This window comes from Mustelus asterias, chromosome 19 (genome assembly GCF_964213995.1).
Source record: "Mustelus asterias chromosome 19, sMusAst1.hap1.1, whole genome shotgun sequence".
In the NCBI taxonomy this organism is placed as follows: Eukaryota; Metazoa; Chordata; class Chondrichthyes; order Carcharhiniformes; family Triakidae; genus Mustelus; species Mustelus asterias.
In genome coordinates this window covers 34707541-34733140 of record NC_135819.1, presented here as the reverse complement: position 1 = coordinate 34733140, position 25600 = coordinate 34707541, and the positions used below count along the sequence as shown (strand labels likewise).

The 25600-nt window shown below is 45.9% G+C and overlaps 1 protein-coding gene across 4 annotated transcripts in view; it reads left to right on the top strand.

Moving 5' to 3' along the window:
• LOC144507880 (solute carrier organic anion transporter family member 1C1-like) overlaps positions 1-25600 on the top strand; it is a 59216-nt gene that overhangs the window by 13967 nt on the left and 19649 nt on the right. For all 4 annotated transcript variants that reach the window (XM_078235321.1, XM_078235320.1, XM_078235319.1 and 1 more), the window contains exons 5-11: positions 4463-4590; positions 4687-4833; positions 4919-5017; positions 9980-10222; positions 17633-17797; positions 23377-23572; positions 24245-24410. In XM_078235321.1, the coding sequence (XP_078091447.1) occupies positions 4463-4590; positions 4687-4833; positions 4919-5017; positions 9980-10222; positions 17633-17797; positions 23377-23572; positions 24245-24410 (1144 nt within the window). The remainder of the gene's footprint in view (positions 1-4462; positions 4591-4686; positions 4834-4918; positions 5018-9979; positions 10223-17632; positions 17798-23376; positions 23573-24244; positions 24411-25600) is intronic.

Here is a 25600-nt window from a genome sequence, read left to right as displayed (position 1 = left end):
TTCTGGCTTGGGTCATTGTCTGTGTGGCGTTTGCATGTTCTCCCCATGTCTGTGTGGGTTTCCTCCTGGTGCTCGGGTTTCCTCCCACAGTCTGACAAATGTGCTGGTTAGGAGCATTGGCCATGCTAAATTCTTCCTCAGTGTACTGAACAGGCACTGGAGTGTGGCGACTAGGGGATTTTTACAGTAACTTAATTGCAGTGTTAATGTAAGCCTACTGTGACAGTAATAAATAAACTTTGAAAAAAACTTTAGTTGCAGAGTATCATCGTTAACACTTCGAAATGATGTCTTGTATGTACAAGTCTATGACATGTTCTAAGCATGTTCGAAAAGAGCAGTCCCGTCCCCATACTTCCTCAAGTCTGAAAAACAACTATTTACTACCATTCTCTGCTCTTTGTCCCTTAGCCAGTTTTGCATCCATGCAAACACAGTCCCTATAATCCCATGTGCACTAATTTTGCTCAACAATTAGACCATAAGGCATAGGAGCAGAATTAGGCCACTCGGCCCATCGAGTCTGCTCCGCCATTCAACATGGCTGATATTTTTCTCATTTCCATTCTCCTGCCTTTTCCCCATAACCCCTGATCCCCTTATTAATCAAGAACCTATCTATCTCTGTCTTAAAGACACTCAATGACCCGGCCTCCACAGACTTCTGCGGCAAAGAGTTCCATAGAATCACCACTTTCTGGCTGAAGAAATTCCTCCTCATCTCTGTTTTAAAGGATTGTCCCTTTAGCATGAGGTTGAAACCTCTGGTTCTAGTTTTTCCTACTGGTGGAAACATCCTCTCCACGTCCACTCTATCCAGGCCTTGCAGTATCCTGTAAGTTTCAATAAAATCTCCCTCATCTTTCTAAACTCCAACATGTACAGACCCAGAGTCCTCAACCGTTCCTCATATGACAAGCTCTTCATTCTAGGGATCATTCTTGTGAACCTCCTCTGGACCCTTTCCAAGACCAACACATCCTTGCTTAGATACAGGCCAAAACTGCTCACAATACTCCAAATGGGGTCTGACCAGAGCCTTATACAGCCTCAGAAGTTCATCTCTGCTCTTGTATTCTAGCCCTCTCGACACGAATGTTAACATTGCATTTGCCTTCCTAACTGCCGACTGAACCTGCACATTAACCTTAAGAGAATCTTGAACAATGACTCCCAAGTCCCTTTGTGTTTCTGATTTCCTAAGTATTTCCCCATATAGAAAATGGTCCATTCCCCCTTCCAAAGTGCATAACCTCACACTTTTCCACATTGTATTCCATCTGCCACTTCTTTGCCCACTCTCCTAACCTGTCCAAGTCCTTCTGCAGCCCCCCTGCTTCCTCAATACTACCTGTCCCTCTACATATCTTTGTATCATCTGCAAACTTAGCAACAGTGCCTTCAGTTCCTTCCTCCAAATCGTTAATGTATGTTGTGAAAAGTTGTGGTCCCAGCACTGACCCCTGAGGCACACCACTAGTCACCGGCTGCCATCCTGAAAAAGACCCTTTTATCCCCACTCTCTGCCTTCTGCCAGTCAACCAATCCTCTGTCCATGCCAGGATCTTACCCTTAACACCATGGGCTCTTAACTTATTTAACAATCTCTTATACAGCATCTTGTCAAAGGCCTTTTGGAAATCTAAATATATCACATCCACTGGTTCTCCTTTACCTAACTTCCTTGTTACATCCTCAAAGAACTCTAACAGATTTGTCAGACATGACCTCCCCTCATGAAGCCGTGCTGACTCAGCCCTATTTTATCATGCACTTCCAAGTACTCCGTGGTCTCATCTTTAATAATGGACTCACAAATCTTGCCAGTGACCGAAGTCAGGCTAACCGGCCTATAATTTCCTGTCTGCTGCCTCCCTCCCTTCTTAAACAGCAGTGTTACATTAGCTACTTTACAGTCCTCTGGGACCCTCCCTGCCTCCAGTGATTCCTGAAAGATCACCGCAAATGCCTCCACAATTTCCTCAGCTATCTCTTTTTAGAGCCCTGGGGTGTAGCCCATCTGGTCCAGGTGATTTATCCACCTTCAGACCTTTCAGTTTCCCCAGAGCCTTCTCCTTAGTGATGGCCACTACACTCACCTGTGCCCCCAGATTCTCCTGGAGCTCTGGCATCCCACTGGTGTCTTCCACCATGAAGACCGATGCAAAGTAATTATTCAGTTCCTCTGCCATTTCTTTGTTTCCTATTATTACTTCTCTAACCTAATTTTCCAGTGGTCCAATTTTTGTCTCTCTCTTACCTTTTATATATTGAAAAAAACTCTTACTATCTTCTTTTATATTACTAGCTAGCTTACACTCATATTTCATCTTCTCCCCCTATTGCTTTTTTAGTTGTCCTCTGCTTGCTTTTAAAGACTTCCCAATCAAGAACAGTACAGCACAGGAAACAGGCCCTTCGGCCCTCCAATCCTCTGGCTTCCCACTAATCCTCGCCACTTTGTATGCTTTTTCTTTTGCTTTTATGCTGTCCTTGACTTCCCTGTCAGCCATGGATGCCTCGTCCTCCCCTTAGCATGTTTCGTCCTCCATAGGATGAATTTCTGTTGTGTCTCCCGAATAACCCCCAAAAACTCTTGCCACTGTCTTCCCTGCTGGGCTCCATTTCTAATCAACTCTGGCCAGCTCCTCCCTCATATCTTTGTAGTTACCTTTTATTTAATTGTAATGCCGTTACATCTGATTCCAGCTTCTCCCTCTCAAACTGCAGGGTAAATTCTATCATATTGTGGTCACTGCTCCCTAACGGTTCCTTCACCTTAAGTTCCCGAATCAAGTCTGCCTCATTACACATCACCAAATCCAGAATTGCCTATTTCCTAGTAGGCTCTGTCACAAGCTGCTCTGAAAAACCATCTCTTAGACATTCCACAAATTCCTTTTCTTGGGATCAACTACCTACCTGATTTTCCCAGTCCATCTGCATATTGAAGTCCTCCATGATTATAATAATACGTCTATTATGCCGTACCCATCTTTTTAAAGTGCATACATTTTTGTTTATTCATTTGTGGGACATGGGTGTCACTGGCTGTCCGACATTCATTGACCATCCCTAGTTGCCCTTATACTGAGTGGCTTGCTAGGCCATTTCAGAGGGCAGTTGAGAGTTGCTGTGGCTCTGGAATCGCATGTAGGCCAGACCAGGTAAGGACGGCAGATTTCCTTCCCTAAAGGACATTAGTGAACTCGGATGGGTTTTTCCAACAATCAGTAATGGTTTCATGGTCATCGTTATATTCTTAATTCCAGATTTTTTTTTCACTGAATTCAAATTCCACCAGCTGCCATGATGGGATTCAAACCCGGGTCCCCAGAATATTAGCTGAGTTTCTAGATTCATAGTCTAGCGATAATACCATTAGGCCATTGCCTCCCAACCGCACTGCCATCAACTCCTCTCTCCATCATATTAACAAATTTCATGGGCGGGATTCTCTGACCTTGTCCGTACCCACCACACAGCCAGCAAGAATGGAGAATTTGGCAGTCCAGCCAAAACTCCATTCACTGCAGTGCACCAGAGAATTCCAGACACTGATGAGATCGGAGGTATTTGGGCGCCTGTGTGTGCATAATATAATGCATCAATTCTGAATTTGTATATGTGGGTATAAGTGATATATTGATACTATGCATCCTATTCCCTTCGAACGCAGCTTTCTGTTGGGAGTATAAAATTAATGCTGGTCTTACTCCCACTGGATGTATGCTATATTAATCACACAAAGTTGGTTTGCAGGTGCAGCAGGTAATTAAGAAGGCAAATTCAATTTTGTCCTTCATTGCCAGAGGGATGGAGTTTAAAAACAGCGAGGTTATGTTGCAGCTGTATAAGGTGCTGGTGAGGCCACACCTGGAGTACTGTGTACAGTTTTGGTCTCCTTACTTGAGAAAGGATATACTGGCACAGGAGGGGGTGCAGAGGAGATTCACTAGGTTGATTCCGGAGTTGAGAGGGTTGGCTTATGAGGAGAGACTGAGAAGACTGGGGTTATACTCATTGGAATTCAGAAGAATGAGGGGAGATCTTGTGGAAACATATTATGAAGGGAATAGATAAGATAGAAGCAGGGAAGTTGTTTCCACTGACAGGTGGGGGCATGGCCTCACAATAAGGGGCAGCAGATTTAAGACTGAGTTGAAGAGAAACTTCTTCACCCAAAGGGTTGTGAAATTCCCTGCCCAGTGAAGCAGTTGAGGCTACCTCATTGTTTTTGTTTAAGGCAAGGATAGATAAATTTTTGAACAGTAAAGGAATTCAGGGTTATGGTGAGCAGGCGGGTAAGTGAAGCTGAGTCCATGAAATGATCAGCCATGATCTTATTGAATGGCAGAACAGGCTCGAGAGGCCAGATGGCCTACTCCTGCTCCTAGTTCATATGTTCTTGTGTTCTTATAATATATACAATAAGTTGTTAACAGTAGTTTTCTTGCTCTAGTTACAACTATGAAACAGCACTTACATTTTCAAACAATTTGACTACAAGTACCTCCCAATGTTCAAACATGTCAAACAGTACATTAACCCATGGAGCTGGGGAGACCGCCTCAGATAGACAGCTTCCTGGTAAGTACGTCAATGGATTTAAACATCTCTGATCTAACTTGAATAATATTACAAACAGGATTTTATTTTTCTGATCACGCCTGATATTCTGGCCAGGTTGTGAGAAAGGAGCAGGCTCCTCCATGTGGATATATATATTCCTTGGAAATACTTTGCGAGGAATTGGTGAAACACCGACTGGACCTCTGGGGATATCCTATCTGGATGATTATGCTACAGCCGAAAATACTTCTTTTTATATAGGTAATGTGAAGAGGTTGACATGAAAAGATGTCACTATTCTGAATTGTTTGGTCAGCATCTTGACAAACTATTTTCTGTATTTTAGGAATTTTGTATACAGTGGCCCTCATAGGCCCATTGTTCGGATATTTACTGGGATCGTTCTGCGCCAAGCTATTTGTTGACATTGGATTTGTTGACTTGGGTAAGGAAATTTTAAAGCATTTTCTTTTCTAGCTATTGCAGTTGGACGTGAGTTGGATCATTTGGTTGTAGTGCCTTCCTGACTCTTACTGTACAAGCCTCGCATTCCTTTGTGGGGTCTGCTTTATTTGTGTAATGCATGGTCCATATTGATGCTGGCTTTGAGAGCTCAACTGAGGGAGTGCGAAATTCATTGTAAGCTGCTTCCGAGGGGAAATTTAAAGGGATGTTGCCACTCAATGGTAGGTGGCTACACGAGGATAAAAGTTGTAAAGATTGATTTGAATTAAGGAAAACTGGATGGCACAATATTTGGCTGGAAAGGATTTTTGGCTAAGAATTGAAATGGCGCATTGCCTTATACCTGGATAGGTGGAAATGTTGGCCAGAATTTAGCAGAGATGGTGGAAGTCCCACTGCTAAGGCAGGAATCAAGCCTGCTTCGGCATGTGGTAGGACCCTGGGGCAATGAAATAGCTGCTCACAATATACCGCCCTCAGCATCTGCCAGACATGTCAGAGAATCTGCAACTCAGCAATGCCATCACCAGCATTGCTGGGGCTGTACCTGGAGGACACATTGATGGCTATGCACCCTTAAAGACAGGTCTGTGTCACCAAGGCCTTGGGTAGGGATCACTGAGGGCAAGGTGGCCCCATTGCCACTGGGGGGGAATGGTCTCGATCATCCATGGGCATGGAATGCCCGAAAGGAGGGTCCCCAAAGTTCACTGGAAGGCCTCCAGCATTTTTCTGGTCACCTCCCCAGTGTAACAGCAGCCTCTCCTGATGTGAGAAAAGTGCCCAAAGATGAGGGAAGGGGCCCTCAGTTGGTGACTGAAGTGGCTTTATTTGGCTCTCAGTGGACTGGCAAGGTGCCACATGTTCCTTGGTGCTGCCAAAGTGGCATGGCAGCGGGAAGACACTGGGCACCCTCCTGACACCTTCCCATGTCATTTTGCCAGTCTTGCCAGCTCCCAGGAGCATCAAAAGATTTACAATAAATATTGGCCCATTGCATTCCAACCAAGGATTCTGATTTTATAGGGACAAGTTTATGAATCAGAATACTCCAGTGCAAATCTGGGCAAGTTTGTCTGACTACCCAAGTGCCATTACAGGCCTCATTTAATTTATTGGAAGTCGGAAACTGGTTCTACATAACTATTTATCCAGAAAGTGAAATGGGTGCTTGTTTCCATTGGTTAAGTCTATTTATAGCTGTTTATCATGAATGGCTGATCAGATATATACTACATATAGCTATGGCTGTGCAAATGGGAGATATTAATGCTTGGAGAGGCCTATTTTACCAATAGGCCCCTTAGAATGTAATCTGTAGTTTGGTGCACACTCAAATTCCAATTTACAACTTATAATAGTGGAGCAATCAAATTCTCAATTCCCTTTTTGCTTTAACATTAGAATGTCAGCCTTTCGAACTTGAGTTTTGAAAGTTATCCATCTGCCAGTTTCCATTGCTATTGAAGTCAGACATTGGCCGGAATGTGACTGGCACGCCCTCCCCGGAATCGGGGCCGGACGAGGCTCAGAGAATGGCATTCTCCGTTGGCCTGGGGCGGGACCATACGAACCTCGGGCGGACATACTGGTAAAATTCACTCAGACAGGTACTTCCTCGTAAAGGGTATAATCCCAGAGTGCCAGTAACCCTGACACTCCACAGTATATACACAGGGAAGGCTTCCTGATTGGACAAGCCATTACTGCCTTAATCAGGGAACTCGTATTCTAAGAGGCCCACATCATGGACCTCATTAAAGTCATCCCAGCACCTTCAGGTGCTATGGCCCCATGTTCTGGAATAACCTCCATAAACCTCACCTCCCAAGTCTCTAGCTTTCTTTTGTTTAACACAGTAAGAAGTCTCACAACACCAGGTTAAAGTCCAACAGCTTTATTTGGAATCATAAGTTTTTGGAGTGCTGCTCCTTCATCAGGTGAGTCACGAAAGCTCGTGATTCCAAATATATCTGTTGGACTTTAACCAGGTGTTGTGATCCTTCTTACTGTGCCTACCCGAGTCCAACACCAGCATCTATTGTTAAGTCGCTGCTGAAATTACCTCTTTTGATAAGTTTTTGGCCATTCACCCTAATGTTTCCTTATGTGGCTTAGCATCAAATCCAACTTCGGTGAAGCACCTTGGGTCATTTTATTGTGTTTAAAAGGCACTAGGTTTTGTTGTATTTGCTGGAGTATTATGCCAATGTGTTGTACCATTTTGGCTTTTGACCTGTTCTTCATTCTTGTTAATCGCCATCCATAAAACAGCATCAGTTGTTTTGCCATTCCAATTCTCTCCCTGCACCCAACGGCACACCTAAGGCAGACTTTCATCCATTTCCATATCTAGTCATTCCTGGAACAGGTCACTATCCTGTCGCCAGAGGCTTATAGCTGGAGGGGGCACCACTCCACATCAAGCATGGCTGACCAGGAGTCTCACCCGCTCTTACCACCAACCGTTGGCATGTTTGGAAGAATTTGCAGATTGACACTCAACCTGTTTGACCGCGTTATGGACGCATCTTCCTTGACCATCATGTCCTGGGGCAGGACTCAAACGCGAAGCTTCTGGCTCAGAGGCAGGGATGCTACCCATTGCACAACAAGACCCGTAGTTGTATTTAATCATGGCAAATAGCTTGCAAGGTTTTCTTTCCAATTTTCTTTTTCCAATGCAATCTATCCTGTTGAGAGGTATAGATCGGGTGGATTCTCAGAGGCTTTTTCCCAGGGCTGAAATGGCTGCTACGAGAGGACACAGGTTTAAGGTGCTGGGGAGTAGGTACAGAGGAGATGTCAGGGCTACATTTTTCACTCAGAGGATGGTGGGTGAGTGGAATCCGCTGCCATCAGTGGTGGTGGAGGCAAACTCAATAGGGTCTTTTAAGAGATTCTGGATGAGTACATGAGACTTAATAGGATTGAGGGTTATATATAAGCCTATATATAAGCCCAGGTAGGTAGGGACATGACCGGCGCAACCTGTGGGCCGAAGGGCCTGTTTGTGCTGTATTTTTTAAATGTTCTATGTTCTATCCTACTTGTGTCAATTCTGACCTGGTTCATGGAGATTTGTGATAGAGTGCAACTTCTGTGTCACACCCAGTTACAGGTTTCCATTGACTTGATAGAGCTGGAGGACTTGTTTTGAGAAGTCTGATCCTGAGATTTGGTTTGACTGGAGGAGGTTCAGTTGTATGCAGGTTGGGTAGCAATGAGCTACCAGCTAGTTTGGACAGCAGACTTTGTGTCTCATTTGTGAAAATAAAATTAAATATTCAGCAGGCATGAAGCTTCACTCTCCAGCATGTCAATTAAGAGGCATGCGAAAGGGAGAGAGAAAGAGAGTGGATTGGCATTGGGACATTGCCAAATTTAACTAATTCCAGTCACGGCGTGTGGTTCTGAATATCTGTTAAACCCTTTTTTGTGCTGACCTTACATTCTTGAATGGCAAAGAAAGCATTCAGCTTAAATCAAGTTAGTAATTGTTGTGGTTTCTTGGCGTTCAAAATAATCACACTCTTAGACAAATATTGGAGCTTTCTTCAGGTATCAATCTCCATGGGCCCTGTTTTACCATTTTGGTTCTAAGTCCTGGGCGGACTTGAATCTGGGACTGTTTCAGATCCGACTTTTAGACCCGTTCTGAGGCGCCTCCATACGCACTCTGCCTGAAAAAATATCAGCGATTCTGAATGGCGCTGCAGAATCCTGTGGGCGGGGGTTAACTCGCCCGAAATCCTGCAGCTCCGATTGGAGCCTCCAACTGCGCATGCGCGCAGAGAAAAAAGATAGAATGCGGCTCCACACCCACATCCCTCCCGGGTGGGATAATGCCTCTCCCTGGCCCCCACAGACATTGCCCCACTCCCTCAACATTACTGACCCCCTTATTCCCCCCATCTCCCCGCCACCCAGACCAATTGTGGCCCCCTTCCCCCACCGATTTGAAGCAGAATGGCAGCGGCCCCCTCCCCCCCCCCCCCCCCCCCACTGATCACAAGCAGAGTGATCTCCCCCCCCGCACCTCAGACCCTCCTGCATAAGGCCCCCATCTCCTCCGGACTCCGATGGCTGTGTGACACCTCCCTCTCTCTCCCCATCCCCAATCATCATAGAGGCACTGATCCATCACCCCCTCATCAGCACACCTGCTCACTTGCCTTCCCCTCAATGCTAACAAGCAAACTGCATGGAACTTGCTGGAATGCTCGGCCAAACTGCCTGCAGCTGATCTGCCCTAACGAGGGGCAGCTCCATTAAAAATTAAAGAATGGACAGATAGGTAGGCAGTGCAGGAAAAAGATGATCACATGACCAGCCCCCCGATTCACTGAAGGCGACCTCGGGAGGCTGCTGGATGCGGCGAGGCGAGGCAGGACACCCTCTTCTCCCCCAGCAGGAGGCAGACCCGGGTTGGGGGGAGCGGGGAGGGGGGGGGGGGTGACGGCAATGTAGCCTCGGAGGCAGTTGCCGCTTCCATCAGTGCCATGGCACTGGCCCTCAGAACGGGGAAGCAGTGCCGCAAGAAGGTCAATGACCTCAAAGGTAAGTGCTTAACCCCATCTAGCATCTTCCCCAAATCGCCCCCAGATCCTCCAATCCCCAGCAACCTGCATGCTTCCAGATCCTGACCCCCAAGCTCCTCCGAGGGTGGCACCGTTTTGGCATCAGCTTCCACCTCACAGTTCATCATCCCAGATAACGACATGTTGGTGGGGAGAACGTGCAAACTCCACACAGACAGTGACTCCCGGAATCGAACATGGACCCCTCTCAGTGTGAGACAGCAGTGCTAAGCACTGTGCCCCCGAGCCAGTCACTGCCACCATACACATACCAACAGAGTTCCTTACTCCTCTTGAACAATATAGCCATGTAATAGTAACCGTCTCCAATTTAACATTACTCTTGGCCATTTATTTTCCAGAGAGGGTCACAATTACTTCGAAGGATGCAAGATGGGTCGGTGCTTGGTGGCTTGGCTTTTTAATTGCTGGGGCACTTTCCCTCCTTTTTGCCATACCATTCTGGTTTTTTCCAAAGTCTCTAACCAAAGAGACAAGAAAGAAGGAGGTTGACAAGCCCTCGGAGAAGATAGAGTTCATCGCGCAGGAGCAAAGTGAATTTGTCAAAAATAATCCTGAACCAAAGATTTCAACAGTGGACAGGGGCAAGTATTACCAATTCTACCATTCTGTACAAACCTATCAAGAATTTATCAATTGCTGCATTAAGTAAGCACCCTATGGGATCTTCTCTTCATTATGACAGACTTCATTCTTCCTAATGAATGAATATGTTTCTACAGTGCCATTCATGAATTCCAAATGTCCCCTCTATTTATAGCCAATAGAGTACCATCCAATCCCTTCAGTGCAGAGAGAGGCTATTTGGCCTTTCGAGTCTGTACTGACTCTACAAAAGAGCATCCCATCCAGGGCCTTCCCCTCCACCCTATCCCCGTAACTCTGTGCATTTACCATGGCTAATTCACTAACCTACACATTTTGGAACACCAAGGGCAATTTAGCATGGCCAATCCACTTAACCTGCACATTTTTGGAGTGTGGGAGGAAATTGGAGCACCCAGAGGAGATTCACGCAGACACGGGGAGAATGTGCAAACTCCACACAGACAGTGACCCAAGGCCAGAATTGAACCCAAGTCCCTGGCACTCTGAGGCAGCAGTGCTAACCACTGTGCCACCGTGTTGCCTAAATATCCAGAGATTTGGTGTCTTAATCATGAGCTGCTATTTTGAGAATTGAGGCTTTCCAACTGTAGACCTGGTTGCAATGTAAAGGAATGCAAAAGCCAATTTTCACCCTACTTTGTCCTGTGAACAGTAATTGTTTTAGATGTTGGTTGAGGGGGGAATGTTAACCAGGATACCTTGAGAACTTGACTGCTTTTGTTTCGATAGTGCTTGGGGATCTGCTATGTCTTTCCGAGGGGTCAAACAGGGCATCAGTTTAATAACTCATCTAAGGGACAGTGCCTCTGATAGTGCAGCACTCTCTCGATAGTGCAAATAGGGCAGCAAGGTGGTACAATGGTTAGCACTGCTGCGTCACAGCACCAGGGACCCGCGTTCAATTCTGGCCTTGGGTGACTGTCTGTGTGAAATCTTTCCATTCTCCCCGTTTCTGTGTAGGTTTCAAAGAACAAAAAACAGTAAAGCACAGGAACAGGCCCTTCGGCCCTCCAAGTCTGCGTTGATCATGATGCCTGCCTATACTAAAACCATATGCACTTATAGAGTCCATATCCTTCCATTCCCATCCTATTCATGTATTCATCTAGATGCCCCTTAAATGCTGCTATCGTATCTGCTCCCACCACCTCCCCGGGCAGCGCATTCCAGACACTCACCACCCTCTGCGTAAAAACCTTGCCTCGCACATCTCCTCTAAACTTTTCCCCACGCACCTTAAACATATGTCCCCTAGTACTTGACTTTTCTACTCTAGGAAGGAGCATCTGACTATGTCCATGCCACTCATAATCTTGTAAACCTCCATCAGGTCACCTCTCAACCTCCTTCGTTCCAGTGAGAACAGACCGAGTTTATCCAACCTCTCCTCATAGCTAAGGCCCTCCAGATCAGGCAACATCCTGGTAAACCTCTCCTGCACTCTCTCCAAAGTTTCCACATCCTTTTGGTAGTGTGGCGACCAGAATTGTACACAATATTCTAAATGAGGCCTAACTAAGGTTCCGTACAGCTGCAGAATGACCTGCCAATTTTTATACTCAGTGCCCTGACAGATGAAGGCAAGCATGCCGTATGCCTTCTTGACTACCTTATCCACCTGTGTTGCCACTTTCAGTGATCGGTAGACATGTACACCCAGATCTCTCTGCCTGTCAATATCCTAAGGAATCTACTATTTACTGTCTAATTCCTGCATTCATTGAACCTTCCAAAATGCATTATCTCACACTTGTCTGGATTAAACTCCATCTGTCATTTCCTTTCCCAAGTCTCCAACCAGTCTATATCTTGCTATATCCTCTGACAATCCTCTTCACTATCCACAACTCCACCAATTTTTGTGTCGTCTGCAAACTTACTAATCAGACCGGGTACATTTTCCTCCAAATCATTTATATATACTACAAACAACAAAGGTCCCAGACCTGTGGAACACTGCTAGTCACAGCCTTCCATTCAGCAAAGCACCCCCCTACTGCTACCCTCTGTCTTCTATGGCCAAGCCAGTTCTGTATCCACCTTGCCAGCTCTCCTCTGATCCTGTGTGACTTCACCCTTCACTCTTCATACCAATCATTCATGAGGTACCTTGTCGGAGGTTTTATTGAAGTCCATGTACACAGCATCCACTGCCTTTCCCCGCATGCTCCAGTTTCCTCCCACAGTCCAAAGATGTGCAGGTCAGATTGATTGGCCAGGCTAAATTGCCCCTCAGTGTCCAAAGATGTGTAGGTTAGGGGGATTAGTAGGGTGAATATACAGGGTTACGGTGATAACATAGAAACATAGAAACCCTACAGTGCAGAAGGAGGCCATTCGGCCCATCGAGTCTGCACCGACCACAATCCCACCCAGGCCCCACCCCCACATATTTTTACCCGCTAATCCCTCTAACCTACGCATCCCAGGACTCTAAGAAACAATTTTTAACCTGGCCAATCAACCTAACCCGCACATCTTTGGACTGTGGGAGGAAACCGGAGCACCCGGAGGAAACCCACGCAGACACGAGGAGAATGTGCAAACTCCACACAGACAGTGACCCGAGCCGGGAATCGAACCCGGGACCCTGGAGCTGTGAAGCAGCAGTGCTAACCACTGTGCTACCGTGCCGCCCAGCTTCTTCCCTGGGTGGGATGCTCTGTCAGGGATTTGGTATGGCCACAATGGGCCAATGGCTTCCTTCTGCACTGTAGGGATTCTGTGATATTGCAGCGTTCTCTCGATAGTGCACTGAATATCAGTCTGGATTATATGCCCTAGACTCTGGGGCTGATCCCAAGACTTTCCGACCCTGAGGTAAGACTGAGACTAAAACACTAACAGTGGTGGGAGGAGGCCCTTAAATAACCATGAACTGGCCGCAATTGCCTCAGGCTTGCAGGCTGCCTAACATCTGTCCCATTGCTGGTGAATTGTGAGTGGAGGGTGATAAGGAATGGGCCTGATGTTTCCCCTGCCATTATGCTGTTTGATATGTACACCCTCTCACCCTCCACTTGCAGGCCGGGTAAAACCCTGGCCCACACCAGTTGTGTAATTTCCACAAGGGGAAACCCAGGAGAACCTTGCCTAACTGACATCGCCCCGTACGCAGGTTTCCAGTGTCCTTCCTCTCTAATGTTGAGATCACAATTTCCCTGTGTAAACCTCCAGAATTTCTCATCACAATTGTAATCTGGTGCTGCAACAAAACATTACATTGCTGCAGCAACCCCATCTTATTTAAGTTTGATAGAATTTCTTGCAGATGTCACTTATTGCCATTCTACTGTTTCAAAAATTGGGGAAGAGCATTTGTTTGAACTGTAGACTACTTCATTTTTAGCCTCTGTTACAGTGAGATTTGATTTATTATTGTCACATGTAAAGTGAAACGCTATCCAGACAAAGCTTATCTTTCATAGAGTACAGAAGGGAAGAGGGAAGGGGCGGATGCAGAATGTAGTGTTATAATCATAGCTAGGGTGCAGAGAAAGATCATCTTAATATAAGGTAGGTCCATTCAAAAGTCTGATGGCAGCAGGGAAGAAGCTGTTCTTGAGTCGGTTGGGATGTGCGTGATCTCAGACTTTTGTATCTTTTTCTCGATGGAAGAAGGTGGAAGAGAGAATGTCCGGGGTGCGTGGGGTCCTTGATTATGCTGGCTGCTTTTCCGAGGCAGTGGGAAGTGTAGACAGAGTCAGTGGATGGGAGGCTGGTTTGCGTGATGGACTGGGCTATGTTCAAACCTTTGTAGTTTCTTGCGGTCTTGGACAGGTTGCTTAGAAAGTCTTTAGAATTTTTTTTAAAGTTTAATAAATCAATACTTGGAATTGTCATAGACATTAATAGGTCAGTTAGCATTTAAACAGAGCATAAATAAGTTAATTACATTTCCATTCTATAACTTTTCCATCCAAACTGATTAAGGTTACACACAACTTAACAGGTCAATGAGTTGCCTTGGCTCTTCACAGATGCTGACTGACCTACTGCATATTTCCAGCATTTGCACAATTATTTTGTTGCTTTATGTGGAAGAGTAACACTTACATGAGTACAGTCAATGTGACAAGGGATCACATTTAATTTGCTAAAGTCTTTAACATTATTGACCAGATCTCCGGGGAAAATGTCGATATGATATCTGGTTATTGTATTGTATTGTCAGACAGCTTTTGCTAAGGTTCACATTGCTGATCAACGGTCAAAATAAGGAGTTAGGGATTAAAAGGATAAGGAAGCACTGGTTGGAAAATTGATTTCAAAACATGAACCCAGGCGTAGGAACTTCTCAGGCTGAAAGGAGGCTATTAATGGGGAACGTATGAGGGATTAACAAAGAAAGGCCATTGGTGATTAATCTAATTGGATTTTGTGAAGGATATCGCTGACAATGGTTAGCAGAATGTCTATGAATGTTGTCTGTTTGGACTTTGAGAGAGATTTGATTAGGTTCCACACAAGAAAGGAATAAAACTCAAAAAGCAAATAATTGGAAACAATGGGGGCGATTCTCCGACCTCCCTGCACCATTAGTGGAATGTGCCAACCCTGGTGAATCGAGTGCAGGCCTAAAATTCCGTTTCACACCCAGTGCCAAACAGTTTGCAAGTCTCCCGGCAACTTTCTACTGATGCGAAGCAGATCGCACCCAGAAAGGACATGAGTCCGATTAGCATATTTAAAGTAGTATTTAAATATGCATTTCCCGTTCAAATCCCAGTGCACGGAATTCACCAGCCTGCAGGCGTGGTGCAATAATGGCAAGAATTGCTACTGGTCTCTATAAGTGGAGACCTGTCACAATGGTCACGCCCGAAGAGGCTTGCAGGCCATTAAAGCCACGGGGTGTGGTTGGGGGGCGGGGTGGAGGCGTGGTGGGAGGAGGTCAGAGGCACCGACACTTAAAGATGTTTTGGGAGAATTCCACCCAATCTTACAACATGGATTCAGGATTCCGATGGTTAAAGGTGGGAATTTCTTCACTTGAAACAGAGAATTATATTTGTTGGAATCATTTGAAGGGTAATTTAGCTTTCTGTCATTTTAAAACAAAGGAGAACGGGCTGTGTGCGGAATGTGTTGCTTGATTCCCTTCCCATTCAGAGCAAGTCTGAGGAATATCCTATTGCTAATTGTATGGATGCTCATGAAATAGGAGAGGAAGCGCAGGGTAACTTCCCGAAATCTGAAGTCCGGCCTCGGGTCACTGTCTGTGTGGAGTTTGCACATTCTCCCCATGCCTGCGTGGGTTTCCTCCAGGTGCTCCAGTTTCTTCCCACAGTCCAAAGATGTGCGGGTTAGGTGGATTGGCCATGCTAAATTGTCCCTTAATGTCAGGGGGACTAGCAGGGTAAATATGTGAGGTTGCGGGAATAGGGCCTGGGTGGGATTGTGCTCGTTGCAGACTCGTTGGGCCAAATGGTCTCCTTTTGCACTGTAAGGATTCTATGATCCGATCTCCACTAAGGTTGGCCAAAAGATATTGCATTAAATTCCAAAAGTGGAAATTGGCAATAAAATTTGAGATGTTCTTTGCTGAATTATGTAGAATTCATCCAAACAAAGTTACCGATCAGGTTATGTGAAGGAATAGGGCCTATAAAAGGTGAAGGTGGGAAAGTCTGTATGGAACCAGTAGAAATAGCAGAGGTGCTTAATGAGTATTTTGCCTCGGTTTTCACAGAGGAGAAGGACATGGGTGGATGTACTGTGGGCTTGCGGTGGACTGAAAAGATTGAGTATGTGAACTTTAAGAAAGAGGTTGTGCTGGAATCTTTGAATGGCATCAGGATAGATAAGTCGCCGGGTCCGGATGGGATGTACCCCAGGTTACTGTGGGAGGCGAGGGAAGAGATTGCAGAGCCTCTGGCGATGATCTTTGCGTCGTCGATGGAGACGGGAGAGGTGCCGGAGGATTGGAGGATTGCGGATGTGGTTCCTATTTTCAAGAAGGGGAATAGGGATAGCCCAGGAAATTACCGACCGGTGAGTCTAACCTCAGTGGTTGGTAAGCTGATGGAGAAGATCCTGAGGGACAAGATTTATGAGCATTTGGAGAGGTTTAGTATGCTCAAGAATACTCAGCATTGCTTTGTCAAAGGCAGATCGTGCCTTACGAGCCTGGTGGAGTTCTTCGAAAATGTGACTAAACACATTGACGAAGGGAAAGCGGTAGATGTGGTTTATATGGATTTTAGCAAGGCGTTCGATAAGGTCCCCCATGCAAGGCTTCTCAAAAAAGTGAGAGGGCATGGGATCCAAGGTGCTGCTGCCCTGTGGATCCAGAACTGGCTTGCCCAAAAGAGGCAGAGAGTGTGTATAGATGGGTATTTTTCTAAATGGAGGTCGGTCACCAGTGGTGTGCCCCAGGGATCTGTCCTGGGACCCTTGCTGTTTGTCATTTTCATAAATGACCTGGATGAGGAAGTGGAGGGATGGGTTGGTAAGTTTGCCGACGACACAAAGGTTGGTGGGGTTGTGGATAGTCTGGAGGGATGTCAGAAGTTACAGAGGGACATAGATAGGATGCAAGACTGGGCGGAGAAGTGGCAGATGGGCTTCAACCCAGATAAATGCGTAGTGGTCCATTTTGGCAGGTCAAATGGGATGAAGGAGTATAATATAAAGGGAAAGACTTTTAATTCTGTGGAGGATCAGAAGGACCTTGGGGTCCGGGTCCATAGGACTCTAAAATCGGCCCCGCAGGTGGAGGAGGTGGTTAAGAAGGCGTATGGTGTGCTGGCCTTTATCAATTGAGGGATTGAGTTTAGGAGTCCGGGGATAATGATGCAGCTATATAAGACCCTCGTCAGACCCCACTTGGAGTACTGTGCTCAATTCTGGTCGCCTCATTACAGGAAGGATGTGGAAAAGATTGAAAGGGTGCAGAGGCGATTTACAAGGATGTTGCCTGGATTGAGTGGCATGCCTTCTGAGGATAGGCTGAGGGAGCTCGGTCTTTTCTCCTTGGAGAGAGGTTGGATGAGAGGAGACCTAATAGAGGTGTATAAGATGTTGAGAGGCATAGATCGGGTGAACTCTCAGAGGCTTTTTCCCAGGGTGGAAATGGCTGCTACGAGAGGACACAGGTTCAAGGTGCTGGGGGGTAGGTACAGGGGAAATGTTAGGGGTAAGTTTTTCACACAGAGGGTGGTGGGCGAGTGGAATCGGCTGCCGTCAGTGGTGGTGGAGGCAAACTCAACAGGGTCTTTTAAGAAACTCCTGGATGAGTACATGGGACTTAATAGGATGGAGGGTTATAGATAGGCCTAAAAGGTAGGGATATGTTCGGCAGAACTTGTGGGGCCGAAGGGCCTGTTTTGTGCTGTAGTTTTCTATGTTTCTAAATAACATTTGCTTTTTTTTTGGTTTTCCAGGTTTCTTTTCATCATTGAAAGTCCTGTTTTCAAACAGCGTCTACGTATTGTATTTGGTGTCTATGGTCATACAGCTGAATTCTCTAATTGGCATGTTGACCTTTAAACCAAAGTTCATTGAGCAGCAGTATGGACAGTCAGCATCTAGAACCAACTTCATCATCGGTTTGTACTTACATTGTCCGTATATCTCTGCAGAACTATGTTGAGCCATTGCTTTTCTTTTATTTGGCGTGGAACAAGAGTGGCCATGGTCCAAGATATGTTCTTGAGCCAGTCGCTATGCTTCTCTAAACCACTTAGCAGCAGACATTTGCCATCATAGTCATGGTAAGCACTCTCGCAACACCAGGTTAAAGTCCAACAGGTTTAACCAGGTGTTGTGAGACTTCTTACTGTGCCCACCCCAGTCCAATTACTTTTCTGTGGTATTGCGACTAATTTGATTTGCCTAGTCTACGGGAACCCCACATCCACTGATTGCCCCCACCCCCCAATAGGGCTGCCCCCTTCTGCTCTTCCCCCTTGGCACTGCCTGATTCCAGTTTGCCCCTTGGGCAGTGTCAGTGTGCCATACTGGCAGTGCCAGACTGGCATTGCCCAAGAGGCACCCCCCTTACCCCCGACCTCCTAGGGGGCCTCAGTGGCCTCTCTTCCCTCCAGCAGGGTCAGCCGCTTGTTCCTCGTGAGTGGGGAGCAGTTGTAAATCCCGCTGAAGTGAACCACTCCTGGCGAGGGGTTGGAGACACTAGCTCTGGGCCTGCTCACGAAATGGAAGTCATCCTGATTTCCATATTGTAATCAGCTCCACATTGGAGCTGATTACTCTGAAAATCTTTGCCTCGGAGACTTGAGGAGGCTGTGGCACCCAGCAGGAAGCCTGCAAAATGGTCTCCGCTGATGTTTCCCAGCCCACTGCACTGGGAGCGGGCTGGAAGAATCGCCCCCAAAATCACAGCTCCTGCTTCGCTTCATTTTAAAAATATATATATTTTTAAATGTCTGACTGTATCAGCCAATTACTCTGTGTCTCTCCCTCAGGTTCTGGCAATTTCTAAACATCTCATTATCGCATGTCTCTGGCCACAGGCAGTGTCACATAAAGCATCCTATCCTCATTGCCAGTGTAATGATGCACATTATAAGACTTTGTCAGGAACATACAGAAGTGTATTTATTAACCAGGAAAAACTGTACAGAGGCTAGCAGCACCCCTGGCTGCCCCTACATGTCTACTATATGTCTTCTGCCTAAGAGAGAGCTCCACCCACCCACTCTCATCCTAATTGTTTCCCCAAGCCAGGTGACCCTCTTCCATTGTGTTGTCCTTAAAGGGACATTTACCAGTTGGAGAAACCAACTTCGAGACCTCTGCTTACTCTGAGGCTGTGCTCCGCTGTCCTGTTTCTGAAGCTGAATTATTGACTTTGCGTCTTGTTAAACACCTCCAAAACATGCTCCTCATCACCTGCTCAGATGAATGATTTTTAATGTTGAATGTCTTCTGAAACGTGCATGTACATTTATGGTCAAGAATGACTTTTCTTGAAATGCAAATATAGACATGCATGACAGAAAACTACTGTGGGACTAAAGTTTATTTATTAGTCACAAGTTGGCTTACATTAACACTGCAATTAAAATCTCTAGTTGCCACACTCCAGCGCCTGTTCGGGGTATACTGAGGGACAATTTAACATGGCCAATGCACCTAACCAGCACGTCTTTGGGCTGTGGGAGGAAACCCACGCAGACACGATGAAATGTGCAAACTGCACACAGACAGCAACCCAAGCTGGGAATCGAACCTGGGACCCTGGCGCTGTGAGGCAGCAGTGCCAACCACTGTGTGTGGGGGGGGAAAAAGAAAAGAAAGTAATTCATCTCCTTTACAAACAAAAATGCACATTTTAAAGTGCATCCCCCCTAATTTGCGCATGATAATGTAGAGGAAAATGCATATTTAGCTGGGATTCAGGATGTATGCTAAATTCTTTAATAGCTGTGAAGATATTTTTGTGTTTGCACCCTCAAACATCAATCTTTACACATTCACACGCCTAAATAACATGACAGGGTTCTTGTCCAAGACACTGATAGTGCTAGTGTTAGACACTAGGTGACAGTACAGTAACATCTATGTGCAGCATCGAGCCTGTGGGCGCTCAAGTACACATGAACATCAAAAGCGACAATGAAAATGTACAGGCGATGGTGTGTAAAAATTATAGGGGAAAGTCTGTGGATGTAATGAATACCAGGTGTTTGTATCGTTGAAGGATTTCTTTCTTTAATTTTGCATTCCTGCATTAATTATCCCCTCACACGGCTCAGGGGAGGTGCTGGGAGTGTGAGGCCAGGACAGGTTATAGGGGGCTTTTGCTGGGAAGCGAGTTGGGGCAACAGGTTGTTAAGATCAGTAACAGTGTACGATGGAGAAATAATACAGCAGCTTGTCTTTTACCTTCAGCAAGTTTATTCTGCATGCCGCTTAGGAGAGACGCAAATTCATTGCCCCCCCCCGCCCCGCCCCCCTCCCCCCCCCAACTCCGACTGTTCCAGCTGTGTCCATTTATACTCGATTTGGAGGTTAAGTCAATGGTCATCATCTGTCTTTAACAATGCAATTAGCTTAACAACATTCTTGCCAAAGGGTACAATTGCTGATACTTTGACAGAGGTGAGGAAGGAATGTTGGGGTGGGCGGGGTGGGGGGGGGGGGAGGGGGCGAAGCGGGTGTGGTTGGCAGGATGGTGGGGAGGTGGGTGGTGGAGGAAGCTATTAGGTTTGAAGATGGCAGGGGCAGATACTGCCTAAGTGTGGGGTCAACCTCTGTGCTTTGTCAAGGCGGAGAAAAGGAAAGATGCATGGAATGAGGAGTGAGGAGGATTAGGCAATAAGATTGATGAACCATGAGAGAGAAAGGAGTAGAAACTGAACTAGAAGACTGAGGAAGATGCAAATGGGTTAGAGACCAGAGATATGCAATGAGACAAAGGGAAAAAGGGATTTTGTAATAAGTACCATAGAGTTAACACGTGAACACAAAAATAACCAAACTGATTGACTTTGCTCCAAAACTGAAATTTCTCCATTACTAAAGGATAGTAGAGGAAAAAAAAAGAATTTTGGTCTGTTAAGTTAACTTGTCACTTGGGCCCATCTGTTAAATACGCATATATCCTTACTCCAGGTGTCTGGTTACAGAGCCCAGATTTTGTATTCCTTTTGTGTCCTCCAAATGCCAAAGTAGTTCCAGCCAAGGAGACTACAGAAGAATGAGGAAAGCCTAGCATGTGAGACATATGTGCCATATTGGGGAAGTAGTGGTATAGTGGTATCGCCACTGAACTGGTAATCCGGAAACCCAGGGATCTGCCTTCGAATCCCACCATGGAAGATGGTGGAATTTAAATTGGATATCAATCTGGAATTAAAAGCCTAATGATGACCATGAAACTATTGCTGATTGTCTTAAAAAGCCCATCTGGTTCCCTAATGCTCAATAGGGAAGAAAAGCTGCCATCCTACATTTGACTCCAGATCCACAGCAATGTGGTTGATTTTTAAATGCCCTATAAAGTGGCCTATCAAGTCATTCGGCTCAAGGGCAATTAGAGTTGGGCAATAAATGCTGGTCCAGCCAGTGACACCCAAATCCCATGAATGAATTTTAAAAAAATACCATGTGTAAAATTGTTTATAAAGAAAGTTTCTCTCATCTATGACCCAGTGACTCTTGGGTTTTACAAACTGTAATCTCAATTGAGAGTAACACTCTTGGTCATGTTCTGCTTAGAAAACACAAGCACATGGATTTAACTATTTATCCTGTCGTTGCTGATTTCCGATTGATGCCAGGGTCCCACTGAGGGCGGCTGAAGCAGCTGATTGTTTCTGAATGTACTTAAGATTAGGTAGCATACCAGCCGTTCAGAGCTATGTGATGCAAGTTGAAGGGTCAGTCACGAGGGGACACAGGTTCAAGGTGAGGGGCAGGAGATTTAGGAGGAATGTGAATGTTGTGAAGTTGAGTTTGTGAAGATGTAAACAATGTTTGTAAAGGATTGTAAAAATGCGAGAGGGAAATTAAACAGTGTGTGGCCCCTTTAAAAGTTGGTTGTGAGTTCAGTGCTTGGATGCAGAGTACATACAGACTCTCAGTTGCAATATTTGTTTCGAGGACCAAACATCAGGGTTGCCTTGGTAACAGGCTTTTGCATTTTAATAGCCTATCAGTCTAAAAAAGACAATCAGCTGTTAAGAGCCTATCATTTGAATTTGCTGTTGTTGATAGCCTCAGACCAATCGTGGGGGAGAAAATTGTGAGGTCATCGCATGGGCAGCACGGTGGCACAGTGGTTAGCACTGCTGCCTCCCAGCGCCAGGGACCTGGGTTCGATTCCCGGCTTAGGTCACTGTCTGTGCGGAGTTTGCACATTCTCCCCATGGCTGCGTGGGTTTCCTCCGGGTGCCCTGGTTTCCTCCCACAGTCCAAAGATGTGCAGGTTAGGTGGATTGGCCATGCTAAATTGCCCCTTAGTGTCAGAGGGACTAGCTAGGGTAAATGTATGGGGTTATGGGGATAGTGCCTGGGTGGGATTGTGGTCGGTGCAGACTCGATGGGCCGAATGGCCTCCTTCTGCACTGTAGGATTCTATGATTCTAAGTATAAAGGTCAGAGCAACAGCCATCTCAGGAGAACCTCTCTGGAGCCAAAACCAGAGTGAGATCAACTGAAACAGTTAGTTCTTAACTCTGCCAGCTTCAGATATGTCTGAATAGAACTCGCTATTTAATCAGCTAAAAGTACCAAATAAGACAGCGCTTACAGAGAGCAGCCAACTCCAAATCTTTTCCAAGCCATCAGACCTGGTTGTATATAGTTTTTTTTGAGAATGACTACAATTCTGTTATTACTGTTTTGGTACTGAATGGTCCTTGTCTTTATTTGAACAGCATTTCAGTTGAACCATCCTTTAATTAAGATGTTACTGGTTTAGTTAAAGTTCCTGGTTGGTTGAATAAAATAACTTGTTAATTATTCACTTAAAGCAAGTGTCAGGTCTTTATATTAATGAACCTCTCGGTGTTAACGAGGAACAGTTAACACCTTCCCAAACACTTTAACCAGGTTACAAAGCGAGGTAGAAGGGATTACCCTCTGCGTCGTAACAGTGAGGGAAAACATTTTTTATCCAGAGGGTGGTGACGGTCTGGAATGTGCTGCCTGGGAGGATGGTAGAGGCGGGTTGCCTCACATCCTGGATGAGCACTTGGCACATCATAACATTCAAGGCTATGGGTCAAGTGCTGGTAAATGGGATTAGGTGGAGTTCAGGTGTTTTTCATGTGCCAGTATACACTCAATGGGCTGAAGGGCCTCTCCTGCACTGTTTCTATGACTCTGCTGTGAAATGAATAAGTACTCGCGATATACTGACAAAATGCCTATAGAAGGAGACACGTTTTTAATAAAAGGGCGAGTTATTATGAATCGGAATATTCTGTCTGAAAGCACCTTCATTGGTCACTTTCAAGAGGGAATTGGAGAAATTCTTGATGGGAGCAATGCGCAGAGCTATGGTGAAAGAGTGGGTTGAGAGTGAAGCGAATGGAATAGCTCCGTCATTGGGCCAGCACATGCGCGATGGGCCGAGTGACCTTATTCTATAGTGTACGATTCTATATTTTCCTCACTTGAGCTGAAGTGACTTGGAAATTCTCTGTCTTTGCTTCTCCAGGTCTCATAAACGTCCCTGCAGTGTGCCTTGGATTTTTCTTGGGAGGGTATGTGATGAAAAGGTTCAAGTTAAATATTGTTCAAGCAGCCAAGTTGAGCATTGGAAGTGCGACCCTGAGTTGGTTGTTATCCCTTTCCTATCTTGGAATGGGCTGTGAGAATTCTCGTGTGGCTGGTTTAACCATCTCCTATGAGGGGTAAGTTTGAATTTAATCAATCATTCAGAATCTCTTGGGCTGTGCTCTATATTTAAAAAAACAGCAATGTTGGTGGAGGAATCTGTTTATTATTTAGGGAATGTTGTATATTGTGCTGGTGTATTGATAATTCTCCATTTGATTGGGACCCCTGCTGAAATAGAAGGCTCTGATGAGATTGGTTCTGTTCCCTCTACTTATATTTGATCCTTGCCTTTGCCAAGATGCCCTCTGGCACTGTTACCATGGTAACCAGTGGCAAATTTTCCAAGTTGAAAGATTTTCCTCTTTGTTATCACTGCAACGTATTCAGTTTCCAGGTAGAGTGAAGAGGAAATCAGAGAGAGAGACTTGTTACTTCACATCCTTTCCCTCTTACCCCGGGCTTCCTCGGATATGTTCCCAGTGGGACTGAGCTTGCTGTCAGCAACAAAGGACATTCTTGACTTTTGAGTGGAGGGTTTTACACCAGGAGTGCCCCTTCCCCCTCCCCATTTGTAAAGTTAAGGGGAAGGAATCGGGATGTGATGGAGTGGAAGGAGGGGGGAGGGAGGGGTGGTTGGTGGGGCTAATTGGATAGATCTTTGAAAGGGCCAGCACCGGTACACTGGGCTGAATAACCTCATTCTCTATTGTATGATTCTATGAACCCTTTTTATCTTTGTTTCCCAGAGCCGCACAGGTCTCCTATGAGGGAAGTGCTCTATACCACGATTGTAACGCTGGCTGCTTTTGCCCACGGACACAGTGGGAGCCCGTTTGTGCCGGAACTGGGTTCACGTATGTTTCCCCCTGTCTTGCTGGTTGCACAACATCTACTGGAATAGGGACAGATACAGTAAGAGACTTTCATTTCCGTATTGTGGCTATCAAACAGACATGGGCCATTTGGACAAACCAATGATGTTTGCAATTACACCCCAAACACCTTGGTAAATAATTCCAATCACGTCAATCTGCCCTGGTTCCATATCCCCTCCAACACTCCCTCCTCCATCCATTTGTCCTCTCTAATCTTGAATGTTGACATTCTCAACCACTGAACCCTGCAATTGAATTTTTCTCGACCCTCTTTGTGAAGAAACCTGTTCTAAGTCACTTCCATTTCTCCCCTGTCTATGGCGTTTTGCTCTTGTCCCCTTGACTATTGGAAACAGTCTGCTTCTATCGACTCTATCCCATTCTCTTAGACCGCTCTGTAATCTGTGCTGGTTTATCCAAAATATTTCCAGCAGGTTCCAGGGAGCAATGTGCTTATAAGCCCTGCCATGTAAGAGTGGAATGAATGCTAACGATACAAGGAAGCATAATGATGTACAGAACCAGATGAGAGTTGTGGTTAATTTCCCATCTTCCAAATTTGAAAACGAGTACCTGGGGCGCGATCTTACCAGCTCATCGCACCAGTCCATCGGCGTGGCAAGCCGCTAAAATAGGACCAGCGGCAATAAGTCATGTTGGGTTTCTCACTATCTTGCCGGCCCCATTTTGCCACCGACATCTGCCTCGGGACTGAAAAGCATGAGGCTGATATCAATATTAATGACATGATTAACCATAGGTGGAGGGGCCATTTCTTGGGCGGTGATCCGGGGGTCGGGGGGGCGATGTCCATGGATGCAGGGGATTGAACTGATGTCCGTGGGGGTGGTAACAGATCTCCCAGTATACTGTGAACACTGTGTACACGGTATACTGGAAGATCGGGGCGCCTTGCGCAATGGCGCCCCTAGAGCTCAGCAGCCAGCTTCACAGGCAAGCTGAGGCTCCGCCCATCTCCACCCCCCTCCCCCACCTGCGAGATTCGCATTATCGCTTCTGTTTTGCACAGAGTGCCATAAATTGCCTCGCTGAAAAAAAAACAGCGAGAAAACCTACCGTTCTCACACCCATTTGACACTTGGGGCTTTTTTGGGAAAATTCCGCCCTTGATGTTCATTGAGTGGAATTCTCCAGCCCCCAACCGCACAGCAAATTTTCCCGTGGTGGCGGGGGCTTGCTGGTGGCTGTCGGCGGGATCTGCCAACC